Genomic DNA, 26668 nt, shown 5'->3' on the forward strand with positions numbered 1-26668 from the left:
TAATGGATGAACTGGCTGCCCTGCAGACGCAGGGTTGATCTGTTAGAGGAGAATGGTGATTACAAGACAAAGAGCTGCAATAACTCAGACGTCAGAGCTCAGTCAGGGTTTTAAATCTGGCGAGGATTCCCTGAGAGGCATTTACAGATTTCTGCTTCCAGCTCATGTTCTGCCCAGTCTTTGTATCTGAGATACAGCATCCTATATTTAGTCAAATTTGTCTTTGAGGTTCACTGTTGGACCATTTTCTGTTGATCAGATTGTCTTTGTGTCTGACCAGTTGTAGTAAAATGCCTATAGATCCCATTTAGGAACGGTTGTTCACCTGTTTCATGCCCTTATTTACACCTGTACTCCATATGGGTTTTATATGGGAAGATAAATATGCTTAAACTAAACTAAGATTATCTAAAGCGCAACATATTGTTCCTCTATAGTGCAACTCTAAATGAAAAGTGAAAAACCCGTTGGATTCTACTTTTTTTTTGTTACCAAACCAATTCAAAACCTAACCAAGGCCTATATCATACTAACTCGGTCTGAGTCTAGTTTGTAAAATCTATCTGGGCCCCATTCAGGAAGCTGTTATTTTCTGTCAAGCCACTTGTTTGAGTTTTTTTCTTAATTGTAAAGTGTTACATAGTGGCCCTCTTGTAATAGTCTGTATAGGTTTGATTCAGGATAAATCCGGTTAATGAGAGTTATACGCTATGTAAATTATTTTCATTTCTATTTGAGACCCAACTAACACCTAGAGAGGGAAACCAACTGTTTTTGTACATACAAGTTGTATTTACTAAATCCCAGCATGTCAAAAAGTCCATTATGAGCCCAGGAACATCAAGTCAGAACAAAATCCATGTGGTTCCCAAGTACACATGATTGCTAAGATCTTTTATTGCGTCTAAGATGTACAATTTGAACTGATTCCATTTAAGATCTGCATGGGGGCCCAACTGGTGTTGTTGATGGTAAAGGTGGGACTCATATGGGACCTAGATTTTGTACATTGATATCTACATAAGCACCAATCCAGTCTGAGAAAAGTCCATATGGGGCCCATGTACAGTAAGTGACCTGACTGTTTTGTTTCAATAAAATTTAAAGTCACAGCAATTGTGTTCTGTTTTTATTACCTGGTCATTTTTGTAAAGTGGGACCTATATGGGCTCTCAGACTATTGCATAAACTGGTTTTCTTATTTCCCAATTGAGAAACAACTCAGGACTTACATTAGGAGCCCAGTTGGTTTTGCAAATATCCATTGTAACATAATAGTTGGTCCCTTAAAAGAAGCCTATTTAGTACCCATACAGCCTGATTATAATCTTGTTTGATGCTTTACACACCCAATGCAGGTAAAATATGGGACCCATGAGGGTCATGAATGGATTGCATCATATCATGCCAATTTCAGATAAGATTTATGTAGGGAGTCTAAATTTGTAAATTTGACTTGTATTTAGTCAATCCAGGTGGGTCCCATAAATGGGGCCCATTGGCAGCCACCCACATATAATATTGATTTAGTCTGGACGACCAAAGGATTAGTCACCATGAAGTCTGAGAAAATCTGTTTGAGACTCATTTAGTTCAAATTTAACCTGACCAAAATCTATTTGTGACCCGTTTAACCTTGGAAAAAATCCATATGGCCCAATTTGACACCCATCTCGTCCGTGAAGTGTCATTATGGGGTTCTTTTAGTGCCAATTTACTCATACCAAAATTCATTTTAAGAACAAGACTGGGTAAAATCCTATTTGCACACCTTAGCTGATCTGTTTTGTGCTGACATAACACTGGTTTGTCGTTAGCGTTTAGGGATATTTAATCAGAATAAATCATAGGTAGGAGTTAAATCGCTTAAAAATGAAAAACATGTCAATGTCTTCTGAAAATAAATCTTAAAAAGCAGCAAGCGTCCAAAGAAAACATGGAGAGCTTTAAATCAAGAACCATTAAAAAACAATGACGTGTTAAGGGCAACATATGAAGAAATTGAGACTAACTGATTCAGCACTTTAATACTAAATGAAAAGTATGTTTTATTGGCCCACTCTGCTTGGTAGGGAAGGCTGTGTTATCTAATTATCAACAGGTGCCCCATAGAGGTGCTTTTATGCCACCCTCTGCTGGCTGGCAGGAGTCCAGGAGTTGAGTCTTCCTGACTCTTCATCATTGCATCACTTCATCCTCTTGTGAGAGACAACTACCTTAAAACCTTAAAGCCTTTGGGCTAGCGGGTGAGTTTTTACCACGATCCTCCGATCAGGAAGGAAACTGCAGCAGTCCTCATTAAAATTCTCTGCCCGTCCTCACTCCCCGAGAAATCCTCCTGGCGGTGGATGGGTGGCACCGGCGTCCTGCGCACCGAGCCACCGCGGACCGCTGCTTCATCACCGGTGGCGGCTGTGGAGAGGAAGGAGGGCTGCTGCTTCACGTCCGGGTCTATTTATGGCGTCAGCACGGAGAGAGGAAAGGTGGGCTCACATGTTCGGGAGTCCGGCGAGGGGAGGCGCCCTGCGCATCTAGAGTCCGGCGCGTTACAAACACCAGCCGGCCGGGATACCCGCACGGAGACTCGGTCCGCGGCTCTGCTGGCTTCTTCTTTTCTGCGTTTATTAACGACGGGGACGGGCAACATGTGCGCCTGGGTGGTGTGAAGTCCGGCAGCGCGGCTTGTCGGATGCGTTTTTCTCGGATACGCCAAGTACCCGACGTTTCAGAGCACCTTGTGTCATAGGTAAGAACCTCCACTTTATCCCACTTCCTCACCCTGTTCTCTGCACCTTATTGACTCATTGCTTCTTTAATATTCAGAGCATCTCACATGGGTATTCGAAGCAATCGTGATCTCCTTTAAAGGTGTGTAGGGTTTTGAACATGAAGACATTGTGAATACTGCAGGAAAGCCAATGTAATCATTTAGCTGATTGTACTGGATGATCTGGAAATTGGTGGAATAAAGTAGAGAACAGTCCAGGATAAGATGCTGAGATGTTGTTGGCGAGGTATGTGAAGATTCCTGGAGATTTCCAGTAATATTGCACAGGAGGTGAATAGGTCTTGTGTTTTCATCATTCGTCATATCTGGTTTGTAACTCTTGTTCTACAACAAGAATTATTGGGAATACCATGCATTGAGTGATGGTTTGTGAAGATGCAATGATTGGTTTACTTTTCCTCCACTGATAAACTTTCTTAAGTCGTACAACTTGCACACATCTGCCTCAAAGATCTTCCAAATTCTTAATTGCTTTAATGACCTGGAAAGAACAAGGCAAACAAAGGAGACAACTCTCCTAAAAATGTTCAACTATAATACCAGTCCTCCCATTTCAGGGCAGAACCCTAAGCTTTGTACTTCTTGGAATAGTTGGCTCACAAAGAGCCCAGGTTTAAAGTGTCCACTTACTGCTCCTGCCAGCCAGCCCTTCCCATTGTGTCAGGAATGTTTGGTCGCATGCTGTCCACATAAACCCCCCAAAATCCTTTGTTCTGTTTGGAGGGGGACAATTCTCCAGAGCCATGTGGGCCATGAGTGGGGGGATGGAGCAAGAGGGGACATCTGTAGCTGACAGCTCCCTCGGAGCAAGCTGACATGCTGGGACAACATGAATGGGGTATTAGGGAACACATGAGCAAAGCACTTAAGGCTAATGAGGACATTTATGCTGTGTGTACAATGCTTAGTGACCGGTTGGGTTTATCCCGAGGGACCTATAGGCTATTAATGATGCCCCATTTTTGATCGAATGAAGGCAAAGGGAAAAATGGAGATGACTTGTGTGAACTTGTTCATCCTCAGTTGTTGCTGCTTTCTTCAGACAGTTAGATCTTTTAATTGAGACAGGAAGAAACATAAAATGTCCTCAATTTCACCAGTATGGAAAACACCTGAACAACACATTCATTATGATAATTATCAACTTGAATGGTATCAAGGCAATCCAAATCAGACAACAGATTATAAACATTTTCATAAGTGTTTCCATGTTCTTTGAAGTTGGAAGTTTTAAGCTGAAAACTTTATTGGAGGGCATCTTGAAGTACAATTTCTGGCCAACCCAAAATCCAACATGGCTGCCACTCATAAAATAAAGAGAAAGGATGTAAAAACATATCTTACTGTTTATCTTGGAAGATGAGCAACGAATGTTTTTTAAAGAAAATGTGACATTAAATGTATGGATTAGACCCATATCAGGTGCCAAATAGGACATATACAGTTGGTGCATGAATATGGAGAACCATTTTGTGTTGTTAGTTTATATCAAGTTGGGTAAAGCATGTCTTTAAACATTTTCTGTATTGGGCATGTCTTTACCCAACTTGAAAGGAACCCCTGACTGTTATTACTGTCAAAGCCAAATTAATTTTTAAATGTTGGAGTATCTGCCAGGAGCTTTTACTTTGAAAACCCACAACTCATCTGTAATTCACACTGCATTAACCTTTAATTCAAAATATAACCACCTAGCTTGTCTAAATTGTCAGTTACTGCCAACTGAAAATTTATGTGTGCAGGCAAAGACATTAGTTTTAAGCAGTTAAACTTTGGAAAATTGACTAGATATAAACAGTGTTGTCAGAAGTTTTACATGTAGATCCATCAAAAAAAAAAAAAAAAACAGCCTGGTGATGTCCAAAGATCAATGAACCACCATTATTTTATTCAAATATGACCTTTTTATAAATTTGAATTATAAAAAGCTTTCTTGCCTGAAAAATCCAAAGAAAGACTCCTAAAAAAGCCTGGAGAACTGTTTATGCTTTGTAAAAATCCAAGAATACTGTATCTCATTAACTTTGTGAAACCTTTAGTTGATTTAATTTTGAGTTAACAAAAATGCAACAAATCCAGTCTTAGTAAATGAGAATCACCGAGTTTATCAAAAATGATAATTTCAGTCACTTCGACACCACACCATTCAGCCTAACATATGCTGTCAGCTTTGGGAGGAATTTTTCACAGGACAGCCGCTGAACAATCTCAGCAGCTGCTCTCTTATCACCAGTGTCAGGAAAAGGTCTGCATTAACAATGGAAAAACACCCGGAAAATATTGGCTGTCCCATCCAGCAGTAGCGGGCCTTTGTGAAGCGAGCTTATCGGAGGAATTCGCAGGAAAAGGGAAACTCTGGCTTGTGACTCCTGTGGCTAAATGTCCGAGCTGATGGGAAAAGGGCCGACCGGGGACTTAGAAAGCAGGAATTATAATTTTAAGTCGGCGTCCCTCATGACTAGTGCAAAGTGGTACACAGTGAGGTGGAATGTGGCCCCCCATGGGGCCTCAGTGGTATACAGCCTGTGCTCAGGTTGGACTTTGTGCTTTCCTTCACCAAGCAGAAAACGGTCTGAACCAGAATTATTTTCTAAATGCCATGCTTTATTACCTGCTTTGGAAATTACTTCTATTTAAAGGGAGTCATAGGTTATAACTACAGGGGGGATTCCAAGTTGAATAACAGGGAAAAGCTACTTAACTCAACAATGGTAAAAAAAATTAAAAAACATCAGCTTTTGATTTTGTTGAGCAGAACCCCTAGACCTTTTCCAAGAGTAAGAGAGACTAAGAGAACCAAGGTGTTGGTTCTCTTAGTCGTTATTCTGTAGGCAGCAGTTTCATAATCGCGATGAAACACAGACCATGTGATCTCTGGGGTGAACAAAAGGCCTGATAAACACCAGCAAACACACCTGCCCACACAGAGCAGTGGCAACAGGAAGAAAAGTGGGAGTTGGAACTGACCGTTATGGTGACTGGAGCAGGCGATGGGCACAGGGAGATAAGACGTGCGGGAAACCATCGGAGCATGAGCTGTTTACAAGCGGGGGGATTCCTGACATTCCTCAGCTGCAGCCATGCCACTCCGATCTGCACCTCCACCCACTGATGGTCACCTTCGGGGACCAAAGGGATCCAGAAAACGACTGGCGGAGAGTTGGTTTAAATATGTTGCATAACGAGAGATGTTTTCCAGTGTTGCTATGGAGACTTTCAGGAAGCTGAGCAATCAGACAGCTGGTTGAGGAGCATCTTCTTCACGTTTGTAGCTTTAACCTGGAATAAATCTGGAACATCAACAACTCTTCCGTGTGTTTATAAAGATTTGGTGCTTGAACAAATAGAACAAAATGTTCTATATTCACTCAAAATACAAAGAACTAAGGTGGACATTTATGATTCTTAGAAAGTTTTACCTTTTGCTCCAAAGACGTTTTATTCTCAAAAACTTATTGAAACATCTTCTTATTGTGTTAAGACCTAATATTGTGTGTATGGTTTTAACATAGTGAAATCTAAATAGCTCTTTATTGTAAAATTCAACAGCATAATTGATTATGATCAAAAATTATTGCACATAAATGGATGAAGCATTTATTGTGAAAATGATGCATGAATTAAAACAAGGACTTAGCCTGGAAAGTTACATTTGCAACACGAGAAACGGAGCTTATTATGTCCTAACAGACAATGATGAACATAAATAAAATGAAAATAACCAATTCAAAAGAGAACGGTATTAAAGTCCTTCTTATGACCTACCAATAATTATTACCTAAGTTGTGTAATGTTTAAAAAAACCAGCATCCTCTTTGTTTATTGGCATCTTCAAGTAAAAATAAAAGAATCCAACCTTTTAATTTGAGCACATTTAATCAGTGACTGTAATAATAGATTTACTGTCTTCTGTTTTAAACTGACCTCCTTCTTGACTGGGTTAATAATAAAACAGCACAAAAAGGGTTTGTTTCTATAAGCCACTCTATGAAATGGGAAAAACCAACAAAGATGTCATTTAAGTAAGGCAAAAACTACAAGATAAAAAGTAAAAGCATTGTCTGTCCTACCATCACAAACATAAATGCAGAGTTTGCTAAACACTACCGGAACTATAACTTGAACGATATGCTGTGGAGAGATGAAATTTAAGACCTCCAACGTTGGTCCAGCGTGAAACAAAAAAGGAAACCGCATTAGCGGATTTATGGTGCTGTGAGACTTTTTTTTTCTGCAAAGTGTTTAGATTCTTGTTAGCATCTGAGAAATACCAGCAGGCTTTAAAGAGAGAGTCCAGTGGTCTGAAAATGGGTAACCACTGGGTCTTTCAACAGATTAATGGCCCAAAACGTGACCAATTAAGGAGGATATAAGAGACAGGATAAGAATCTCTATAGATTATTGTTGGAAAACTTCAGCAAATGCAATCAAATTCCAACGTACATTTCTCTCATGGGTGCCAAGAAATTTGTTGGCTCATTTTCAGAACTTTCTCCTTTGCTTTGCAATATTTTTAAACATTTCATCACATTCTGTGGACAAGCATTTAACTACAATAAAAAAATGCAACATTTAGTTGTTATTTTGAATCTGACATGTTATGTTTTATCAGCCCAGAGCCGCCTGACTTTTCTGAAGCTTATGAGATGTGAGGTTGTTGAGTGAAATATCTTGACAGATCAGGGATGGATTACTCTGACATTTTGCACAGACGTTCACGTTCCCATTTTAAGGTGAACTGACCTTCTTACGCGGCAGACACTTAGACTTCTCATTTAAAGGCACAGGAGGAAATCGTCCTAAACCACTGAGCTTTGTATACGTGAGCGCAGTGACGGATCCCTGAAGTGCCCAGTTTTTCTTCAGCTGCTGCACTTTAAAAATACTTGCAGTTCTGCAAAGATTGAATCAAATCTCTTATAGGAGGAAGCCAGGAGTCTTTGGTCTTTATCGCTCCAGTCTGTGAATTAGCATCTTGCATCAGTTTCCTTCCTACTGCATTCTGTTTGAAGAGAATTTGTTTGTGTCTTTAAGATCAGAGAAGCCTTTAATCTGGCTTTCCTATCAGAGAGAGAAATATTCCATAGAGACGCAGGAGGAAAATCAAAGTGGGTGTTATCGGGTGTGTTGTATAAAAAATTAACTGCAAGAAATATTTTGGTTTTGGATCCACTAGCGTATTTCTTTACCATTTTGTGTAAATGACTGGGTCCAATGGGATTATGGTGGTAGGAAAGGTAGAGAGGGTGTTGTTGACTCAGGGAATGACAAAACAAGCAGGTGTATGCACAGTGATGGTGGGGAACACCTGTGAGGATTATTCAGAGCCTTGGACGGATGTCAAGCTGTGACCCCGACTAACCGGGAAGCAAATCATCACCCATTTCCTTGGAAAACAGCAGCTGTGGAAATAAGAAGCTGGCGTTTTTGAGGAAAAACGTTCCTCAAAAATGAATGCCTGCTGGAGTAAAAACTCCCCAGAAAGATCCTTTTGGTTTTTACTTGTCTCTCATTTAGGTTCTAACTGTTCGTTTCTGGATTAATATAGAAATTGAAAGTGTACTAAAGAAAAAAATACCAAATGTTTTACAGACAGAGAGATTTCATTTTAATTAGATCTAATTCCTGTTTCATTGTTTAAGTTTCCATCCATCCAACTATCCATTTGTTCATCTATCAATTAATTTGACTTCTTCACCAATCTATCCATCCATCCATCCATCCATCGATCCATCCATCCATCCATCCATCCATCCATCCATCCATCCATCCATCCATCCATCCATCCATCCATCCATCCATCCATCCAATCATCCATCCATCCATCCAACCAACCAAACATCCATTTGTCCATCCATCAATTGATTTGACTTCTTCATCAATCTATCCATCCATCCATGTATTCATCCATCCATGCATGTATTATATTCTATTATATAGAAATGTATAGGAATTTGGCACATAGTCAGTATCAAACAAAACTTTTCTAATTGGGGCCCCAAATCTAAGTAGCATCATCTGTTGAGGAATTCGCAGTCTCACCCCTTCCGCCATGATGGATCTCATTATTGAGTTCTCATCTCACTGTCAGCAGCTAATTGTTGCTGTGAACTGATGAGACAAGAGGCATCAGCTTCCCTATCTGATCTTAGAAGCGTGGCCATCTTCATTTTACCACTCCTATTTACAAATTGCTGTATTTCCTTTCCACACATGCAAGACCACCTTATGATACCGTGAGTCTCACTAAATCTAACTTACATTGAGCAAGAAACAGCATGTGGAGCTTTTGAGAGTTTATACCCACCACTTTCAGTCTGTGTTATGCCCCATGTCACACAGCTTATTTCATGGCTGCTGGAGAGTATGATTGATGAGACCGCCACAGCTGATGGGCTTTCAGGTAAAGTGTTGGTGAAATCACATCAGCTAGGACGTGATTTACTGGAGAGGCGTCTGGTCCATTCAGCAAACTACATCCTAAATACCAAAAAGGCTCTGAGTGTTGAGAGAAGAAATGGAAACTTTGCAGAGTAGTGAAAGCTTTACTTCTTCCACTTTTTTGAAGAATTATAGGCTTCAAACATACAAAAACATTTATTAAACTAAATATTGTGGCTTGGGATTTGGTTAGGACGCTTCCTTGGTGAGGAGTCTCATCAAGGAGACCCAGAGTAAAAACAAATGGATATAGCTAAAGAGACAATTAAAATATTTAGCATAAATACTACTGACATAAAAAGAAATGCTCAAACAAATTCCCCAATGTGGCCGATTTAAAACAATTCTGGAAGTAAAAGTGTGTTAAAATTTCTCCACAGTGAAAAATTCATTGTCTCATCACAAAACAGTTGTCCAACCAGTATTTAGCTTTAAACCCAATAACTTTTTCACACGAGGTCTGGTTGGTTTGGATTTACCCCTCGATAAATTAAGTTATTTCTTGAAATCTGCATTTCGTGTTTACTGAGATTAATATGAAATGGAAACATTTAAGCGGAAGACAGAAGTATCCTGCCAGGAGAGCAAACACTTTTTCACGATGTGGTATATATACTGTCGTTTTAAGCTGAACTGTCATGGCTTCCTTTGCATGAGTAGCTTTGTCACTCATGATTTGCCAAAAGAAACCTCCAGTTTCAGCTGAACCGTTCCTCTGTATGACAGCTGCTGCTAGAACCAGAACAGAGACTGTATTTCTGATCTCTTCTTTGCCTAATGTGTCTTGGCATTTGACATTTTTCCACAATCAAGGCATCAAGCACCTCTGGGAGAATCCCTCGAATGTGAAACTATCAGCATAATTCACCTCCTGATTAAAGAGCATTAATTATTCCCTTCTCCTCCTCTGATTTGCATCACAGTCTAGCAGATTTGCGCCTCGGGGGCTAATCCGAGACAGACGCACTCCTGAATTTATTTAGACTGCACAAAAACTGTAATGACATGGTGAGATTTTGGCTCTTTTGTGTGTTGTAAATGTGTTTGTGGTGTCAGGGATGGTGATTTGGCAACCACGTCACCATGGAGACAGTGCCACTATCGTGTAGGATGGATTTTTCTTTTCTAAGCGCACAATTGGCTTAAAAAAGGAGCAACGGCAGAACAATATAATCTGATTGGACAAACTAAAGGCTCTAGAAACAAACTCCTGCTCTTTAATGTTTTATAATATGATGCTACATATTATGACTGCGTTGATCCACAATTCAGTTAGCTGACATGGCAAAGTCTACATTTCCCTTATGGAAGAGTGGAAGAGACACAGCAAACGTGTGGAAAAATTTGCTCTCATAAAAGGCCAATGAGGACAAAATGTAACTTTTTGGGTTTTGTGCAAAATGTTATCTTGAACAACTCATCCTCACTTTTAAACATAGTGGTGGCAGCATCATACTGTGGGGTTTGAGAAGAACATTATCTGAGCCAGGGTTGCACAATATATCATAAATATAATGTTCTAACCATACAGTCAGACAGAGCGTTAAAGAGGAGCAGCAAATGCTAATAAGGTGGATTAGCAGAGCTTGCTAACAAGTGATGTTGTCATCCAGGACTTATATCCATGGAATATAATCCCTGCTGCCAACATATTTAGCTGTTTGCATGTCATGATATTCGTGAAACTGTCTTATAGCAACAGTCTTCAGTCAGAGGTTCATTGCGAGACTGACTGCTACCAAAAATCTTTAGTGAACATAGCATCACCATCCACTTTGAAGATACTTGGATGGTATGAGTTACAGCAACATTTAATTTCTCTTTGGGATAAATACAGTGTGTTTTTAATTAAATTGAAATTTATAAACTGATTTTGCAGATTATCACAAATTCTTCAGCTTCCAGCAGAAGAATTATATTCATGTCAAAACGGCTCAGTCAAAGTCCAAACCTGAATCTAAGTGCCAATTTGTGGCAAGACTTCACAAGTACCTCTCAGTCAAATCAGACTGAGCTTGAGCTGTTTTTGTTGGTAATTTGGTTAAATGCTTGTTTCAATCAGATCTGCTCATTGAAAATCAATTCTTACATTTTCACTGCATGGCTGCATGCACAGCTTTCTCTTTTTTGTGGTACAGTCCTCTGCCATCAGCTCTCTGTGCTCTCCTGTGGGGAACTCACTCCGTTCTTGACTCTTTTGCCAGTAATTTGCTCCTCATCCCGCCGTGTTGTTCACTGTTGGTGATGGAGGTACAGACACCTGCTAATTCTCTCTCAGCTAGGCCTCCTCTCCATCTCTCAGCCAAGCGGCTGACATTTAAGAGGGGGAGCTGTTAACAGGCTGCAGGAATGTCACTGACATTCACTTTGTATGATGTGGGATAGGTCAGCCCCTGTTTCACTGTCGCTGTGTCCAGGACTGAGTTCAGCATGATGGTGATACACTGTCAGCCTGGCACTCCCATGTCCTTCTGTAATGAAATGAAGCAATCACAATATTCTGAAGCTGTTTCTCCACACACTATGCTTCCTTCAACAGGTTAGGATTGGCCTATTGGCTCTACAAAACATGTTCATGACATTTTTTGCACAAATCATTCTTGGATAATGAGATTTTAGTTTGGTCAGTTCCGGTTATTTTGAACTCTTTTTTTCAGAATGAGCTGCTTGTCTCTTTAAATCCAAATAAGCTACTGCTGGCCACACCTCCAACTCACAATTATACAACCGTACATCTTTGAGAAGCAGAAGTGGAGCCTCCTGCACAACCAGTAAGAATGCAACAAGTGGTTTCTGGTTGGTAAGTCGACAACAAAACACTTGTCTTTTCCAGCAGCCAATAAAACCAGCTCAACAAAGGTGCTGTAGCTCAGCTTGGGTTGCTAGGTGACGTCTGGGCTTCGCTGCGGTTGCTAGGTAATTTGAGGCATTACAATTGGGGGCAGAGGGGTTTGATAACAACAAGAAACATTAACTGAAAAAGAAAAATCATCTGACATCTGTTTTTAGAAGCAATATAAACACAACTGGAAGTACAAAAATGGGAATTAAACTCTGACTGTTGACTCTGTATGACGTGTCGTCATCTGATTCGATCCACGCTGACTATGACTTGTTCTTCTACACATCTTTAGAGATGAAGCAAAGCTCCTCATCCTCTGGTAATTAAACTTCTGTCGCTGGGGCGTTTTTTTCCTCCTGGTAAACTGTCAACACACAGGCGCCCCTTTCTCTGACGCCGACGCCAATAATTAGTTCGCCGAGGGGTTTGCAGTGATTGCTTCATTATTTCTCCACCAGGCATGTACACGAGATGTTTGATGGATGCTAGAGAGTAATCTGGGCAAAAGCAGCTTACAGGGTATATGTACATTGTTGCCCAACACCTATAAGAACAATTCACTGAGGAGCTTACACAATGAGCTCTGTTGTTGCACGTGGGCTTCTGGGCTCTCAGAGTTGTGAAAGGCGGAGTTATCAGCAGAGTGCAGATTCCTCTGAATCGCTTTGCTTCATTTTTCACAGCCGTTTAGCTGGATGCCGAGTGCAGGGCAGCAATTAGACACCCATTTTTGTTTGAAAATTATTATTTTTGTTCTCTAAGATCTGCGAACCTAAGTCTGGGTTCGGTTGAACAGAACTCTGGTGTGGTCCAAATGAATACGTGGTGCCAAGCAGACTGGAGACCGCTCCAAAAGCAGGAAGCAGACTATGTTGCAGGGCACTCTGGGTAAATACAACAAAAACAAACATGTGAGTATAATGCTAGAAGGAGAAATGACTGCCAACGACAAAAGAGAAATCCTATAACTGCTAAAACCTGATGCTACTTCATTTTTGTTTACATTTTTGTAAGGACATTGCATGTATGTCTAGATTTTCATGTCATTTATTTCAGTAGTTCTTGTTGCAGCGCAGGGTATTGTAGATTATAAAATGTTCAGATTCTGCCACTTTTTTTGCTGTCTGCTGCCTGATGGTAATCCAAATAACATGTCACAAACTCAACCCCTCAGTCACCTCTTATTCTGACTGAGTTCCCACAGGACAAGGCCTCAGTTGGCTCTCCCTTTTAAAATGTCAGCCCCGTCAGGTCGCCATGCTGTCATATCTTCTGTCATCAGCTGAACATCAGTCCCATGGCCGCTGAGAGGCTCCAGTCATTACAGCTGTGCCCGCCACTGGTCCCCTGTCCATCAACCTTTACACGTCTAACTCCAAACCAAACATCATCTCTTTATCCACTGAAGGACACAGAGGTCACTCGTCTGGATCAGAGACTAAAGGCTCCGTTGCTTTAAAAACAAACCTCCTTTACAGAGTCCCAAGCACAAACCTAGGCATGCTGCAAAACATACAGTGTGTTCTTCTTGTAATTGGCTGATTAGGCTCTCTGTCTGTTTGGGGAGCTGAGTAACTGAGCTACTCATCCACTAGTAAATCCTCCAGTCTCAGGCACACAGTCCTTGTTGTGTTTTTGTCTACCCTTGTCTGTTATCCTGATTAAAATGGAGAAGGCCTAACTCGATGTGTCTGTCAGCATACACAAGCCAGACACTCTCAGTACTAGCAGCTCTTGGCATTAATCCGTCTCACTAAAGGTGGGGGGATGGAATGGGTGGAGGATGAGAACAATGCAACATCTTTCCCTCGATCCTTCTTGCTCTTTTGGCTCAGGCCACGTGGTGATCGCCTGGCCGGATTTTCACGGGTCTTGGACGTTCAGTACGGATGTTTCTCTTCTCGTCCACTCATCCCTGCTGCACCCCTCAAGGAAATGAGGTACAATGCTACCCCCTCATGCCTCTGACAAACATCCTTCCACTGCCCTTTGTTCCTGCCATTGTCACCAGACAAGAGGTTACATCTAGAGGTTATGTATGTAGAGCGAGAAGCGTCATGGAGTTTCTGAAACGTGTGTGTTGTTATTTCTATAGTTTGCAAATGAATGGTTGTGGCAGGAAGAGACACTGTGGAAACAATACGCGTTTCTAAATATGTGGCATGGTGCAGACTTTCTTTCTCTTCCGTGGACATTCCTGAATGTGGCAAGAGGCCTTGTTTCCTGCCTTACGCCAGGCAAACAAGGGTATCTGTGCATTTCAAAGATTACAAATAGTACGTGTGCAGGAAAATATTACTTGCGCTCCCTCTTGTGAAATATTTGCCCATTTAGATCTTCGAATACCGATCTCTAATGTTGATCTGGAGCCACAGACTCTACAGTAAGATCTTATTGTCATTATGTTATTTCAGAATCAAATGTAAAAGTTAGTTTGTAGCTTCAGGATTTTTTCCTAACTGACAATCCGGTAGACTTGGTTTAATTAAATAGTGAAATTAAAACATTTCTTACGTTTTAAGCTGGTGCAGTTTGCTTTCACACTGAATGCAACCTCTGTTGCAAACCTGCACATTGAATTTTTTTTTTTTTTTGTATTCTTCAAAAACTATCATCATTATAGATACTTTGTGGGTGTCCTAGGTTACTTTAGTATAAGTTTTTATAGTTCAGGCTGATTGGTAGGAATGTCCGGATTCCTTAAATGTTGAACTGGTAGCGCTGGCTTGTAAAAACTGGATTTCTTTCAGGAGCAGAAGGAAAATATAGTTAAAAATGTTCAATCACCTGTTAATTAACTACCAAGAACCAGTGCAAAGTGAAATGAGTTTAAAGGTTTGTTTAAAGGAATCAAATGGATGGATGGATGGATGGATGGACGGATGGACGGACGGATGGATGGATGGATGGATGTGTGATTTTATTTATTGTTTTTGTTGTTTTGTTTGTTTATTTTTGATATTTTGAATGTCTTCCAGTTCCAGTGTTAAATGTTCATAAGAATTAAAATTTTATTCTTTGAGAATCTGTTCTTGTATTGTTATGCAATTGCCAATATATTACTTGAAAATGGTCTCAAAACAACAATTTTATCATTTATCACAGTAACTTGTGGAAAAGATATTGCCTAGTTGGTGTATTCGCATACAGTAACATTTGGGGTCATGTTTGTTGAGCGGAGGAAGACATTTTTAGAAATGAAAACACTTTAGAAAGATCGGAAAAACAAAACGTGGAAGTTGATGTGCACATAACAGATTGCAGAAAAATGACCTGTAAGGATAGGGCATCAAATTCCTAAATCCAGCTCTCCAAACTAGTAATTAATCTCCCTCCACCCTGCTTGCTGAGGTAGATATATGGCTCCACCTTTATAGCTTGATTTAAAGGAAATGGGAATGTTTGAGCTGTTTTTCCTTGTATGATTAAAGGATTTGCATCAACCAAAACCTGAAAGATGTGCATTTCAAACCCAAATCATTATCATTTTCAGCACTACATTTTTTATCTTGTCCTCTCAAAGCATATTAAGTTACTTCCGTGTTCTTGTATGATATTTAGTTGAATGATATGAAGCTTTCTGAAAGAGGAGTGCTTCAATACCGATTCCTCATTTTATGTACCTTTAATGTCAGTGAAGCTCCTCCAGACTAGAGGACATTACATGGACTCGGTTCTGACAATGTCACCGTTTTTCCCTGGTGGGCAGCACTTTGACAAACTACCCCCTTTCAGCAGCGAGCTGCAGAGCACTAATACCGTTTCAGTCAAAAGTTAACATCAAAGCCTCATTGCTCACGGTGACTTAGTGAGTTTTTTTAGCGATTTCTACCTGCTCAGTTCTGGAGGGTTACTGGGATTTCTGCTGGGCAGCTGGAGGATTGATATCGGCTGACAGCGCCCTCTGTGTTGCAGAGTTATTGCTGTGTCATGTTGTTTTATCTTTTTGTCTCAATTTAAAACCCCAGGAGAAGACTCTGTTTTTATTAAATATCTGGAGTTGACAATAACTTGAACAGGAAACACGCTGAGCTGTAATCTGATTGAAGCATGTGCTGTTGGGAGGATGCCACTCAGCTTGAAAACAAAATAAAATTTGGGAAATTTGCTAATGAATTATTGTATATTTTCTTTTTTTTTCTTGATAGACATTGCTGCTTTTACAAATAACAACAGCACTACTTATCTTTTCTATTTTCTTTAACTCTGTGCCAGAATTACAGCGATTCAAAACGAGCAAAACATGCAATGTTAGAATGAGCGATTTCTAAGAGCAGTGCTTTTCTGGCTCAGCTTGCATTAATTCACATTAATGTTTCATGCAAATGTTATTCCAAGATTCAACAAATTTAGTATGCAGCCTCTGGTGGAAAAGCAGTAAAAAGAAACTGCTTTGACTCATGTTGAGCATTTTGATTTGGCATTTATCTCCTGCTGAGTCACTCTCTTTCTGCTCGCTTGTATTCTCAAACCAAGTCCCAGAAAAAGCGCGGTGTCCTCCAGTAGGTCTGACAGTAACATGTGATAGGTGTTCAACCTGCTGCAGATGGGCTGTCAGATGGAGGACGACCATTTCACTGCTTAAAGAGGAAATCTCGTGTTGGCCTAACCTCCCAGCTTCCTGTAAACGGTGGAAGATTTGCTCTGCCAATCAAAAGTTTTTCTACACTCTGACTTTGAGATTTGCTCGCCTGAAATATCAAAATGCTGTGTGAGCTGCGGGAAGGATGTGGAGCAGGGAGGCTGGCACCTCTGACAAAAATCAATTATTGGTGTCCAAATAGCTTTCTATGGGAATTAAAAGAGCGTACGATTTACTTCAAGGAACACTGGATTTTTGGCAGTTGGCTTTAAAGTCAGGCTACTGATGTTTGAGTAAAGGATAGTGGACTGGCTGCCTAATTTTACATTTGTATCATATTTTGACTTTTTAGACCAGCTTTATTCTTAATTTGACTTTGTTTGTTTGTATGCTCACAGGGGAAGGATAACGTAATCCTAGAAGTGCAGGAAGGAAATCTTCAGGCAGATTAACCCAGAATTTTAACCTAACAAGATAAAATCTGAAAATTTACAAAACTGAGAGCCAAGATGGCAAAAGAATATGAATTACACAGGAGGGCAAAAGGTGGAGAACAACAGGTGAATATAGCAAGGAATTATTGAAAAAGGAGAACATTTGTATTTAGCAGAATCATAACAATGAACAGGTGAGTCTTGGGCTACGTAGGCAAATGTGACCCAAATCCCTTTTTTTTCCATATTAATAACTTTTATGTCATTGATGTGAGACTTGCATCATAATTCTGAACCAGAGGTCATGGTAAAAAATGGCCGACACTCCCTTCATCTTATGACAACACTGTCAGCTGCGATTACTCAACAACTTTAAAATCAATCCATAGATGGTGGCGTCATTATTGCGTCCGCTGCTGTGTGACGTTAACGTTCTTTCTCTGCACATGCACGTCGCTTTCAGGTTGCAAACTGTTCAAAGTCTGAATCGCGTTTAATTAGTAGTATGAATGATTCCACAAAAAAAGCATCTGAAGACCTGCTGTGTGAACATAACCTAAATCAGTGGTTCTCAAATGGGGGTACGCGTACCCCTGGGGGTACGTGGAGGTACTGCAGGGGGTACGTGAAGCTTTTCAAAATATCTTTAAAAAATCAGTAGGCTCCTCATAATAAGTCTTGGGAAAAATTATTTTGTAAAAAGTTCGATAAAATATAAATGTGTGTTCATGCACTGAATTTTATATTCAGTATTTAGTTTCAATATCCTTTAAAATAAAACGGACCCCCCCACCAAGTTAGTTTGACCCACGGACCCAGGGCACTCGTCAACGACCTGTCGTTATCATGATTACACTGTAACTATGGAGACGTGGCTAAAGCATAGCAGCAATGCTGCTGAAAGTATAGATAAAGTGAAAAAGAAGGCACTGTACCTCTTTTTTGTTCCAAAAATGTTTTGCCAGTGTCAGGGGGTACTTGACTAAAAATATATTTTTAAGGGGGTACATCACTGAAAAAAGTTTGAGAACCACTGGCCTAAATAACTGAAAGAGCCGCATGAGCATGAAGTGTCTGGAGCTAAAAGTCTAAATTTTTTTTATTTTGAGAAAAGCGTGTCTCAACTTTAAAGGCGAGAAGAGAAAAGGATGAAGGTTTGCAGTTTGGGGCTTTTTCTTTCCTCAACATCTTCGAAAAAAGGACCATCATCTTCAAGCTGCCAAAGATTCATCCTGGAAAAATAGAAATTAATCAGCGAACCGTCTCAGGAATATGTTTTAGTTCTCAGTTAAAGTCTAAAGTAGTGTGAGTAGCCAGTAAACATGTAATCTTTGAAGAATTAGGTAGTTAGTGATATAACTCAGATTATCTACTTCTTTCCTAGTCGATCAGCCTCACTTCAGATGATTTTCCAGATTTTCTTTTTACATAAAGCAACAAAGGAGTTGTTTTAGATATAAAACAGCTATAGAAATTTTTTTTGTAACTACCCAGTTCACATATACTCACTTTTGACAGAAAGAAAGATGATTTTTAACATTTTGAGTGGGACCATGCAGCAACTTCCTCCTAATGTTTCATGCATTCAGTCAGAGTTGTGAAATCACCTTTCACCTCCAAGCCTTTTTTCATTTGCTTCTGCAGGGAGGCTATTTTTAGATCCTGTTACCAGTTCTGACAAGTCTCAGAAGACATGACACATCGTGGTCTCATGTTGTTCTTGATCATCAGCGAGCCGCCTGCTCAGTCTGAGGGTCACATCAGGATGAAAGGGAAGAGGAGATGGAGGGAGCGAAGGATATAGAAGGATGGAGGGATATTTACGAGTCAGACAGCAGTGAAGGCGAGCTGCATCCCAATATCTGTTCCTTCATCCCTATAACTCTCAGGAGAAAAGGAGTAAAGCTTGTGCAGGGATTTGCAGGTGTATCAACAGTCTTCGGGTACGTGAGAGTCTGTGCAAATAGTGGAGTATCTTCCACTGAGGAGGGGGTGAAAAGGTCCTGAAGTAAAAAAAAAATCAAAAATGAACAAAAATTTTATTTTTAAAGCAAGCGTTTGGAAATGTTGCAAGAAAAGAGACAAAACTTTAGACCAGGGGTTACGAGACAACAAATGGGATAACAAAAGATGACAGGAAATGTTAATATCCAGCAGGAATATACCTTAAAAACATAAAAACCTTATTAAAATTTTGTAAATCTAACATTTTTAAAACAAGAAAGAAAATTTTACAAAAAAATTTCTGGTTAAAATTTAGGCAATTAAACTCGTCAAAGTTTATTGAAAAGGCAAAGACATTTTTTGAACACTGACTTACAAAACATGAAAGTAAAATATGTGCAAAAGTTTGACTGAACAGAATGCAAATCAAACGCAACATTTTGAAAAAGACCCAAACAAACCAAAATCAAAACTTTTTGAAAACTTTTTCAATTATAAGATTATTACAGTTTTCATCATTTATATTAATTAGGTTGAGGTTGCAGAAATACATGTTTTAATAATAAGCATCTGTCTGTTTATTTTGCATTAAATTAGCTATTTTCTATCACTTATTTAACATTTATAAAGAAGCTGTTGAATCCAGTTAGACTTCTGGGAGAAGATCCTCTGTGTCGAGTCGCAGAGTCAAACCAAGCAGCGATTTGAGACCAGAAACAGCAGCATCTCTTGTGTGCTGCTGTCTGTCAGCTCTGACTTTTAACACTGATCACAGCTCCGCTCTCTCCATCACTCCCAGCGCTTGATCTCTGCTCTGCGGTCGGTCTCCTCTTTTTGGTGACATAACAAGTCTGTCACAGGTTATTCCCACCGGCCATGTTTCCTGTCAGCACCCCAGATCCTGCCTTCAGAGTGCGTTATGCAGCAAACCCGAGTCTTTACAACTCCCACAACTCCACCAAACGTATAAATATAAATATATATACTCACAGAACATTTAAAGAACTGCATACAATTAAAATAAGCAAAAATATCCAGGCGAACATTTGAAATTTAAGGAAGAAAGCCCAACCTCCTGAAGAATTGATTTGGGATCTGTCTTGGTATTTAGAGGATTTAGAGAACTTGCACTAAAGCCCAGAGCTTAGCATGCTAACAACTTTACAGGAGACTTGCAACTCTAAACATGAGCCGCCCAACCTGCACAACTGTTGTAAAATCCCACATCTGATAGCTCTGCTGTTATTCTGGGTGTTTATTAAATGATAATCCCATAAGCATGAATTTAAATTGAACTTTTAAAGAGACTCATTTTCACTGACTATTCTGAGTTGATAGTAGAAATATTCCAGTTATATCAGGGGTGTCAAACTCATTTTCATCATACCAAAAATCTGAATGCATTGATAAAGCTCATTAAACTGTTAAAATAACAATAAATAGTTGTTTCAGCATTCACCAAGTGTTTCTTTAAATTAAAATGATATTGAATATCTTTTCACACTGGTCAGTCCATCCAGGATTTTCTGGTTGTTTTTTTGCAATTAAAATCACTGATTTCATGGTGCTAATTTACTAACTTGTAAGGAGTTTTTACAATATTTGCACTAATGTATGATGTTAAATGTGACTTTTTATTAATCACTGTGTCTGTCACAGACTATAACTTGACAGCGAGTAAGGCTGAGGCAGCAGTCACTTAAACTCAATGTTTTTGTCCAATTTTGAGAAAAGATTGCAGTAAAAATCAGAAGAAAATGTGTGATTTTGTGTGAATTTTGCATATTTGTGAAAAACTGGAGGGACTTATTGATGTGATTTGGAGTCTAGAAGGCCACATAAAAAACAGATTTGGCCCCTGAGCCTTGAGTTTGACACAGATCCAGTGGACTTATACCAGCTATGACTTTCACAGGAAGTTAACAATGGCAAAGTTTCTACTTATTAATGTCTGTGGAGCAACCCTTGGCTGGTTATCATTTATCTTTTTTGCCGGTTCCTTGCATATTTATACACCTACAGACGTGCCTGAGTTCCTCTGATGAATTGCTTCGGTCACTGGTTTGTATCTGCGTGTGCAGCTGAGTAATAAAGAGGCCGGTGCTGTTGCTCCACTCCCACTCAGCCGCCCCTGAGCTCCGGTGCTCAGTGCTCTCTGAGTGAGATTTTCTTTGCTGAACGTGTTTCAGGCTCATTCATCCTTTGAGAGCTGCAGCAACACGGTTTCTGTGAAGTAAGGTTGTTAAGAGAGGATTACGCCAATATGCAATGTTTTCAGACCCATCTCAACGAGGCGTCAAAGTAAAACGAAGACTAACTAAAAAGCAACCCACACATATGCTGATATTTTACTCCCTTGTCTGTTTATAGCTTCAGACAAATGCATCATCTTTAGCGCTACACTATGCTGGTTTTCAGTGCTGATGTGTTAGATTTATTCTCCTGGGAACAAATCTAAGACGGCTCGTTCAGTGAGCACAGATATCGATCAGGATGATGCAGGAATCTGGAACAACTGTGGCTACATAAGTGCAGAAATTTCAGTTCGAGATATTTTTTCTTATGAGTCATTTGACAATAAGAAATCTGCTGATATAACATTTTGAAGAAACTTCCACTCCTAAATTTGCAATACAAAAGATGTATTTGTTCTAGGCATAATATCAGAACAAATAGAAACTAATTTAGCTTTTACAGCCTAATATAAGATAATCAAACAAAACCAAAATAAGCAGTGCCACATTTTTACTCAAAATAACTTGTAGAATAGGTTAATGCTGCTACTAACAATAATCTTAGATATGAATTAATTGATTATTTTGATGATTACTGATTAATTGGATAGCAAAATGACATGTTCTGCACATTTTTATTTTAACCATTTAAGCTTGTTTCATACAATATTAGAAATGCATTAAAAAAAAATACAAATAGGTAATTTAATTCCTTTTGCAAATAAGAAAATAAAAATGTATTTGCCTGATATACAATAAAGTCTTTCTCTTTTTGTGCATGCTTGATCATTTCTAGCAAAGGATGCATCTGCAGCTAAAAAAAATAATTTCAACATCAACATGTGAAAAGCTCAGCCCTTTCTGCTTTATTCATTTGATTAACTGAATAATAATTGGATAGTAAAAGTCATCTAATAGGAGATATTTTGGGGGGTTTTACCGAATTTGAACCAGGTTTGAAATGTATACACTTTTTGCACATTTTTGGTTTAATTACTTCTCTGAATATGTTGTTCTTTCAGCAATTGTCCTTTTTTGAGTCTGTATACTCTAGTTAAAGGAGCATACAGACTCTTAAAATGAGGACTTGACTGCTCAAATTTATTTTGTGATGAGTAAAAGCAAAGTGAAAGTGCTTATAAAAAGTTTTTTCATCTTGCTATTTTTGGCTTTGTGGCTGGAACAGGTAGGTTTACCAGCAGAGAAATAACAAACCGGTACCTTAATGTTCTTTTAATGCTCCCTGTGCTGCCATCGGGCCTGATGGGAGGTGAGTGTGCTGACTGATAACCTGAACAGCCGCCGCCAACCTCCATGAAACGACACCAGCAACTTTCTCTGCCACTTCCAGGCTGACTCAGAGATTCAGCAAAGCATTCCTTCTCATGGAAAAATTTTCCATTTTGTTTGCTCTCATTTGGGCCTGTTGTTTCCTCTGCTTTATAGTTGGAAGCATTTATCAGGTAGCTGAATTATTTAGTTATTAAAGCCCTGCAGGTCAGACAAAGAACTGTTGATATTACTTCAACTTTCTACCGACTTTTATCAAGACTTGTTCATGTGCAGAAATCTGTAGAAAATCTCTCATAATTTGTCAAGATGTGATTTTGGAAGTTGACAATCAACATGGCATTAAAAGCTCCCCAGATATGAAGTCTGACTTCTGAGTTACAGCAACCATCTGCTGCAGATTGAGGAGCCATCTTCCTCCGCTCAGAAAACAAAAGCAACTCATTAGTCATCGTCTTATCAGGTATTGTTTGCTGATTTCCATCGGGGGGCAAAACGGCATCAAAGGAAACGTGAACGACCTCTGAGGCGGCACATTCCCTGGGTTGCAGAGAAAGGGCAGGGTCATGTAAAATTGGAGATGGAGCTGAACGATCAGACCAAACCAGGGTTGCAGTTAATTCAGCTCGGTTGAAACCGGAGTTTTATGTGCATAAAATTACAGATACAAAGCTCTGCAAAACACTTTTCAATACTTTGTAACAATCCAACACAAACCTCAGTGTGTTTTACTAGGGGTGTTTTGAGTTAGACCAACAAAAACAAAAAACAAGTTGAAAAAATGTCTTAGATGTTAAATTTACATGTTTTATACATTCATATTCAGCTTGTTTTAGTCAATACTTTATGATGTATTTACATCTAATACCTGGTGGTATATCTCTAAAAAAAATGGCTTCCTTTTTAAAAATAGCTCAAGTTCAGTCAGATTGGATGGAAAACATTTGTGAGCATCAATTTTTTTTAACATTGTAGCTCTTGCTGTACGTTTAGGGTTACTGTCCTCGTATAAAGTGAACATTTTCATCATGCCGCTTTTCTACAAAAGGCTAGGAGTGAGACGTGGTAGTTATGCCAGAACTGGAGGGATTTGGTTTTGAACACTGAGTTAAGGATTTGTTGTTGTTGAGGGTCCAGTTATCAGTTTACTGTGCTTCACACCACCATCTCTGATTCCCATACTCCCCTTTCTCTCCTGTTGTGGAGAAAATCTCAGGCTGCAGCCGCTAAGCGCTAGCAACCAAACTGCTCCCTCCCCTCCCCATGTACAGAATGGAGGGAAGTCCAAAATTAAAGCATTGTTGTCCCTGCGAGCGTTGGTCACAGAGCAATCGAGTGACGGCCTTATTTCATTCTGCCATCTCGGCTGACCTTGCCACTGCCCTCTGGTCCCCTGCCGCCACCACCCTGCCTCCAGACACACCATTCAGAGCCGCTACGAGGACCAAGACCTGTCTCTGAGTAGCAAAAAACAAGCAGACTGTGAGTGGATTTTCCTATTTAGTTTGGGTTCAGTGAGGATTTCTAAGTATCCCCTCCTCATCCCCCCTCTCGTCTGTCTGAGCCCTTTGAATGAATGTGAATTTGCAGTGATGTACCATTACGGTTGCCATGGTGAGGGCTGCCGCCTGTGAGCACGTCAGTTGCCATGCGTGTTTTATTTTTTTCCCCTCTCCAGTTGAAGAATCGGCAGCATGTGGAAAGTGTTTAAGAGATTTTTGCTTTATTTTCTGTTTGCTCTGCTTATTTTTCTCCGCAGATACACAATGTTTTGCTTTCCTTTTATTTGCTGCAAGAAGTCTTAGCAAACAATGGTTTTTTTGCATTTTTAAATCTCTTTGTAATTTGTAATCTCACCTGAAAGAACATTGGGACAAAATTTCAACAGTACATAGATGTGTGATTGTCATTAATTTGATCATCTTATTTAGAAACAACTTTCTTTATAGCCAGAGATGATGAAAGACAACTGTTTCTGCTTTGCTATAAATATATACTCTTTCTGTAGATATCAATTGTATCAATTAAGTAAATTGTTGTTTTTTGATTATTTAATTTTTGGAAAATCAGATTTTTTTTCCCCATCAATGCATTCCTTAGGTTTCCATACATGAGAGTGAAGTAAAAACTCTCCGGGTGGGAAGCCATCTTGTTTCATTCAACTGAACTCTACGATGGAGTATCATTTTGTTTTTAATTACAAGAATAATGTCATAATATTATGAGAATGAATGATTTTATCAAAAGTCCAACACAAAAAATAAAAAAATAAATACATGTGGATTGTTGAGTATTTATACTTTGGTATAAGTTTTACAGATGATACTTACTGGAAACAAATAGGCAAACAACTGTCTATTTTGAAGACAAAAAACACATGGACTGAAGTATTTAAACATATTTTGATAACTTTATTGAAACTTTCCTCATTAAAACAACTTATTTCTTGTAATTTTAAGACAAGTGGACCTTTACACATTAGTATGGTTCTGCAGCTTATCTTGTTTTCGTATGGCACGTCAGTTCAGAGCTGAAGTGTGATTGCTCATCAGAAGACTGAGAAAGCTTTCCCCTGTTCTGCTGTGAAATCAAGTCTATCGCTGCCCTCCGTTCTCCGTGTTTACCTCCCCAAAGCCTCTCCAGCATGTCTGTGATTTTCAATCTCCAGCATGTCTGTTTGCTTATCAATCAGACTACATCTCTTTGGAAAATTTTTATGACTTTTAACTTACAGATGTACTCCAAAAGATGATGCTTGTTAATTATAGGAAGGAGTGAAGATATGAATGTAAGAAGATGGTTTGGGACTTACCCAGCTTGTGTCTAATTCTCTATTTTTGTATACATTTGTTTTCATTAAACTGAAGAATTAAACGTCTAAACATCCCACAGTGCATGCCCACTGTTTGTTCCAGTGTGAAAGCAGACATGAAGCACGTGAGTGGTTTTAAATTTAGTAGAGGGTCTGATTTAAGAAAAAAAAACACCACTTGATGAAAATTAATGATTTAGTTAGTAAACTGTAAGAGGTCACTCTTTATGTGTAAAAATCTTCCCATAAATACAAAATAATCAGACTTTAACTATGACTTGGATGTGATTTTCATACTTTAGCGGCAGGTTTCATCTTTCCTCTTGTTCTTTTTGCAGAGAACCATGAGCACTGTGGAGGAGGAGCCGGATCACATGATACCATGAAGACAAGTCTGCAGGTCCTGCGCTGCCAGCTGCTGAGTGAGTAGAGGATAGGAGGTGCATGAGGCAGAATGAAGCAGAATGAGGCTGAATGAAGCAGAATGAGGTAGAATGAGGCTGAATGAGGCAGAATAAAGCTGAATGAGGCTGGCTTCTGGGCAGAGTGAAAGTAAACATTTCACATAAAGAATTATAAGTTGTACTTTTATGCGTTTTCTATGTGTCAGAAAACTAATTCCATTCATTTTCCTGGTTTAAGGATGCTCTATCCAAATATATTGTTGGAAAGCTAAGTGGAAGGACAACATGTGATTGAAAATGTTGTTGCTTATTAACTGAAATAAGTGTTTAAAATATATCACTTTGTGTAATATATTAAACGTCTTGAATTTAAGTCAAGTCAAGTTTATTTATATGTTACATTTCAAGGCAAGAAGGCATTTCAAATTGCTTTACATTAAAATAAAACAGTTCGTTTTTGATTGATGAAAATACCTCCAGAACCCTGCAGTTTGCAGACATGCCTCTTCTCGTTGCTGCTTGTCAGGTTTGTGTTTTTTGAAATGTACAAGCTCAGGGAGGAGATGCGCTGAGCCGTGGCAGGATCCCAGCATGGAATGTCACATGAATATGGAGCACTCAGGCGGACCTGAGAGCCACCAGCGCTCCAGGATGGTGTGCTAAAATGGCTGATGATATCTGATATTTACCCCCTGAACAGAACCTCGGGGCAGAGGAGCCACAGGCAGTTTCTGACAAATCTGCCTCAATCCCTCGGAGGAGACAAACCCGGACCGCTGAGAATGCCTTAAGAGTTGGGAGAAAAGGAGGAAAATGTCTGGGTTAAATCTGTCCAAACTTAATATCACAATCATATTTTGGAGATTTTTATTGCCCCTTCAACTGAATCCTTTCTTT

The 26668-nt window shown here is 39.4% G+C and overlaps 1 protein-coding gene across 1 annotated transcript in view; it reads left to right on the top strand.

The window, feature by feature from the left end:
- Positions 1-2141: 2141 nt before the first annotated feature.
- The window catches only part of tmem108 (transmembrane protein 108), a 40154-nt gene continuing 15627 nt past the window's right edge, over positions 2142-26668 (top strand). Inside the window, exons 1-2 of the mRNA XM_005798597.2 lie at positions 2142-2746; positions 25706-25789. Coding sequence (XP_005798654.1) covers positions 25750-25789 — 40 coding nt within the window. The 5' untranslated portion in view covers positions 2142-2746; positions 25706-25749. The remainder of the gene's footprint in view (positions 2747-25705; positions 25790-26668) is intronic.

Source organism: Xiphophorus maculatus, chromosome 21 (genome assembly GCF_002775205.1).
Source record: "Xiphophorus maculatus strain JP 163 A chromosome 21, X_maculatus-5.0-male, whole genome shotgun sequence".
In the NCBI taxonomy this organism is placed as follows: domain Eukaryota; kingdom Metazoa; phylum Chordata; class Actinopteri; order Cyprinodontiformes; family Poeciliidae; genus Xiphophorus; species Xiphophorus maculatus.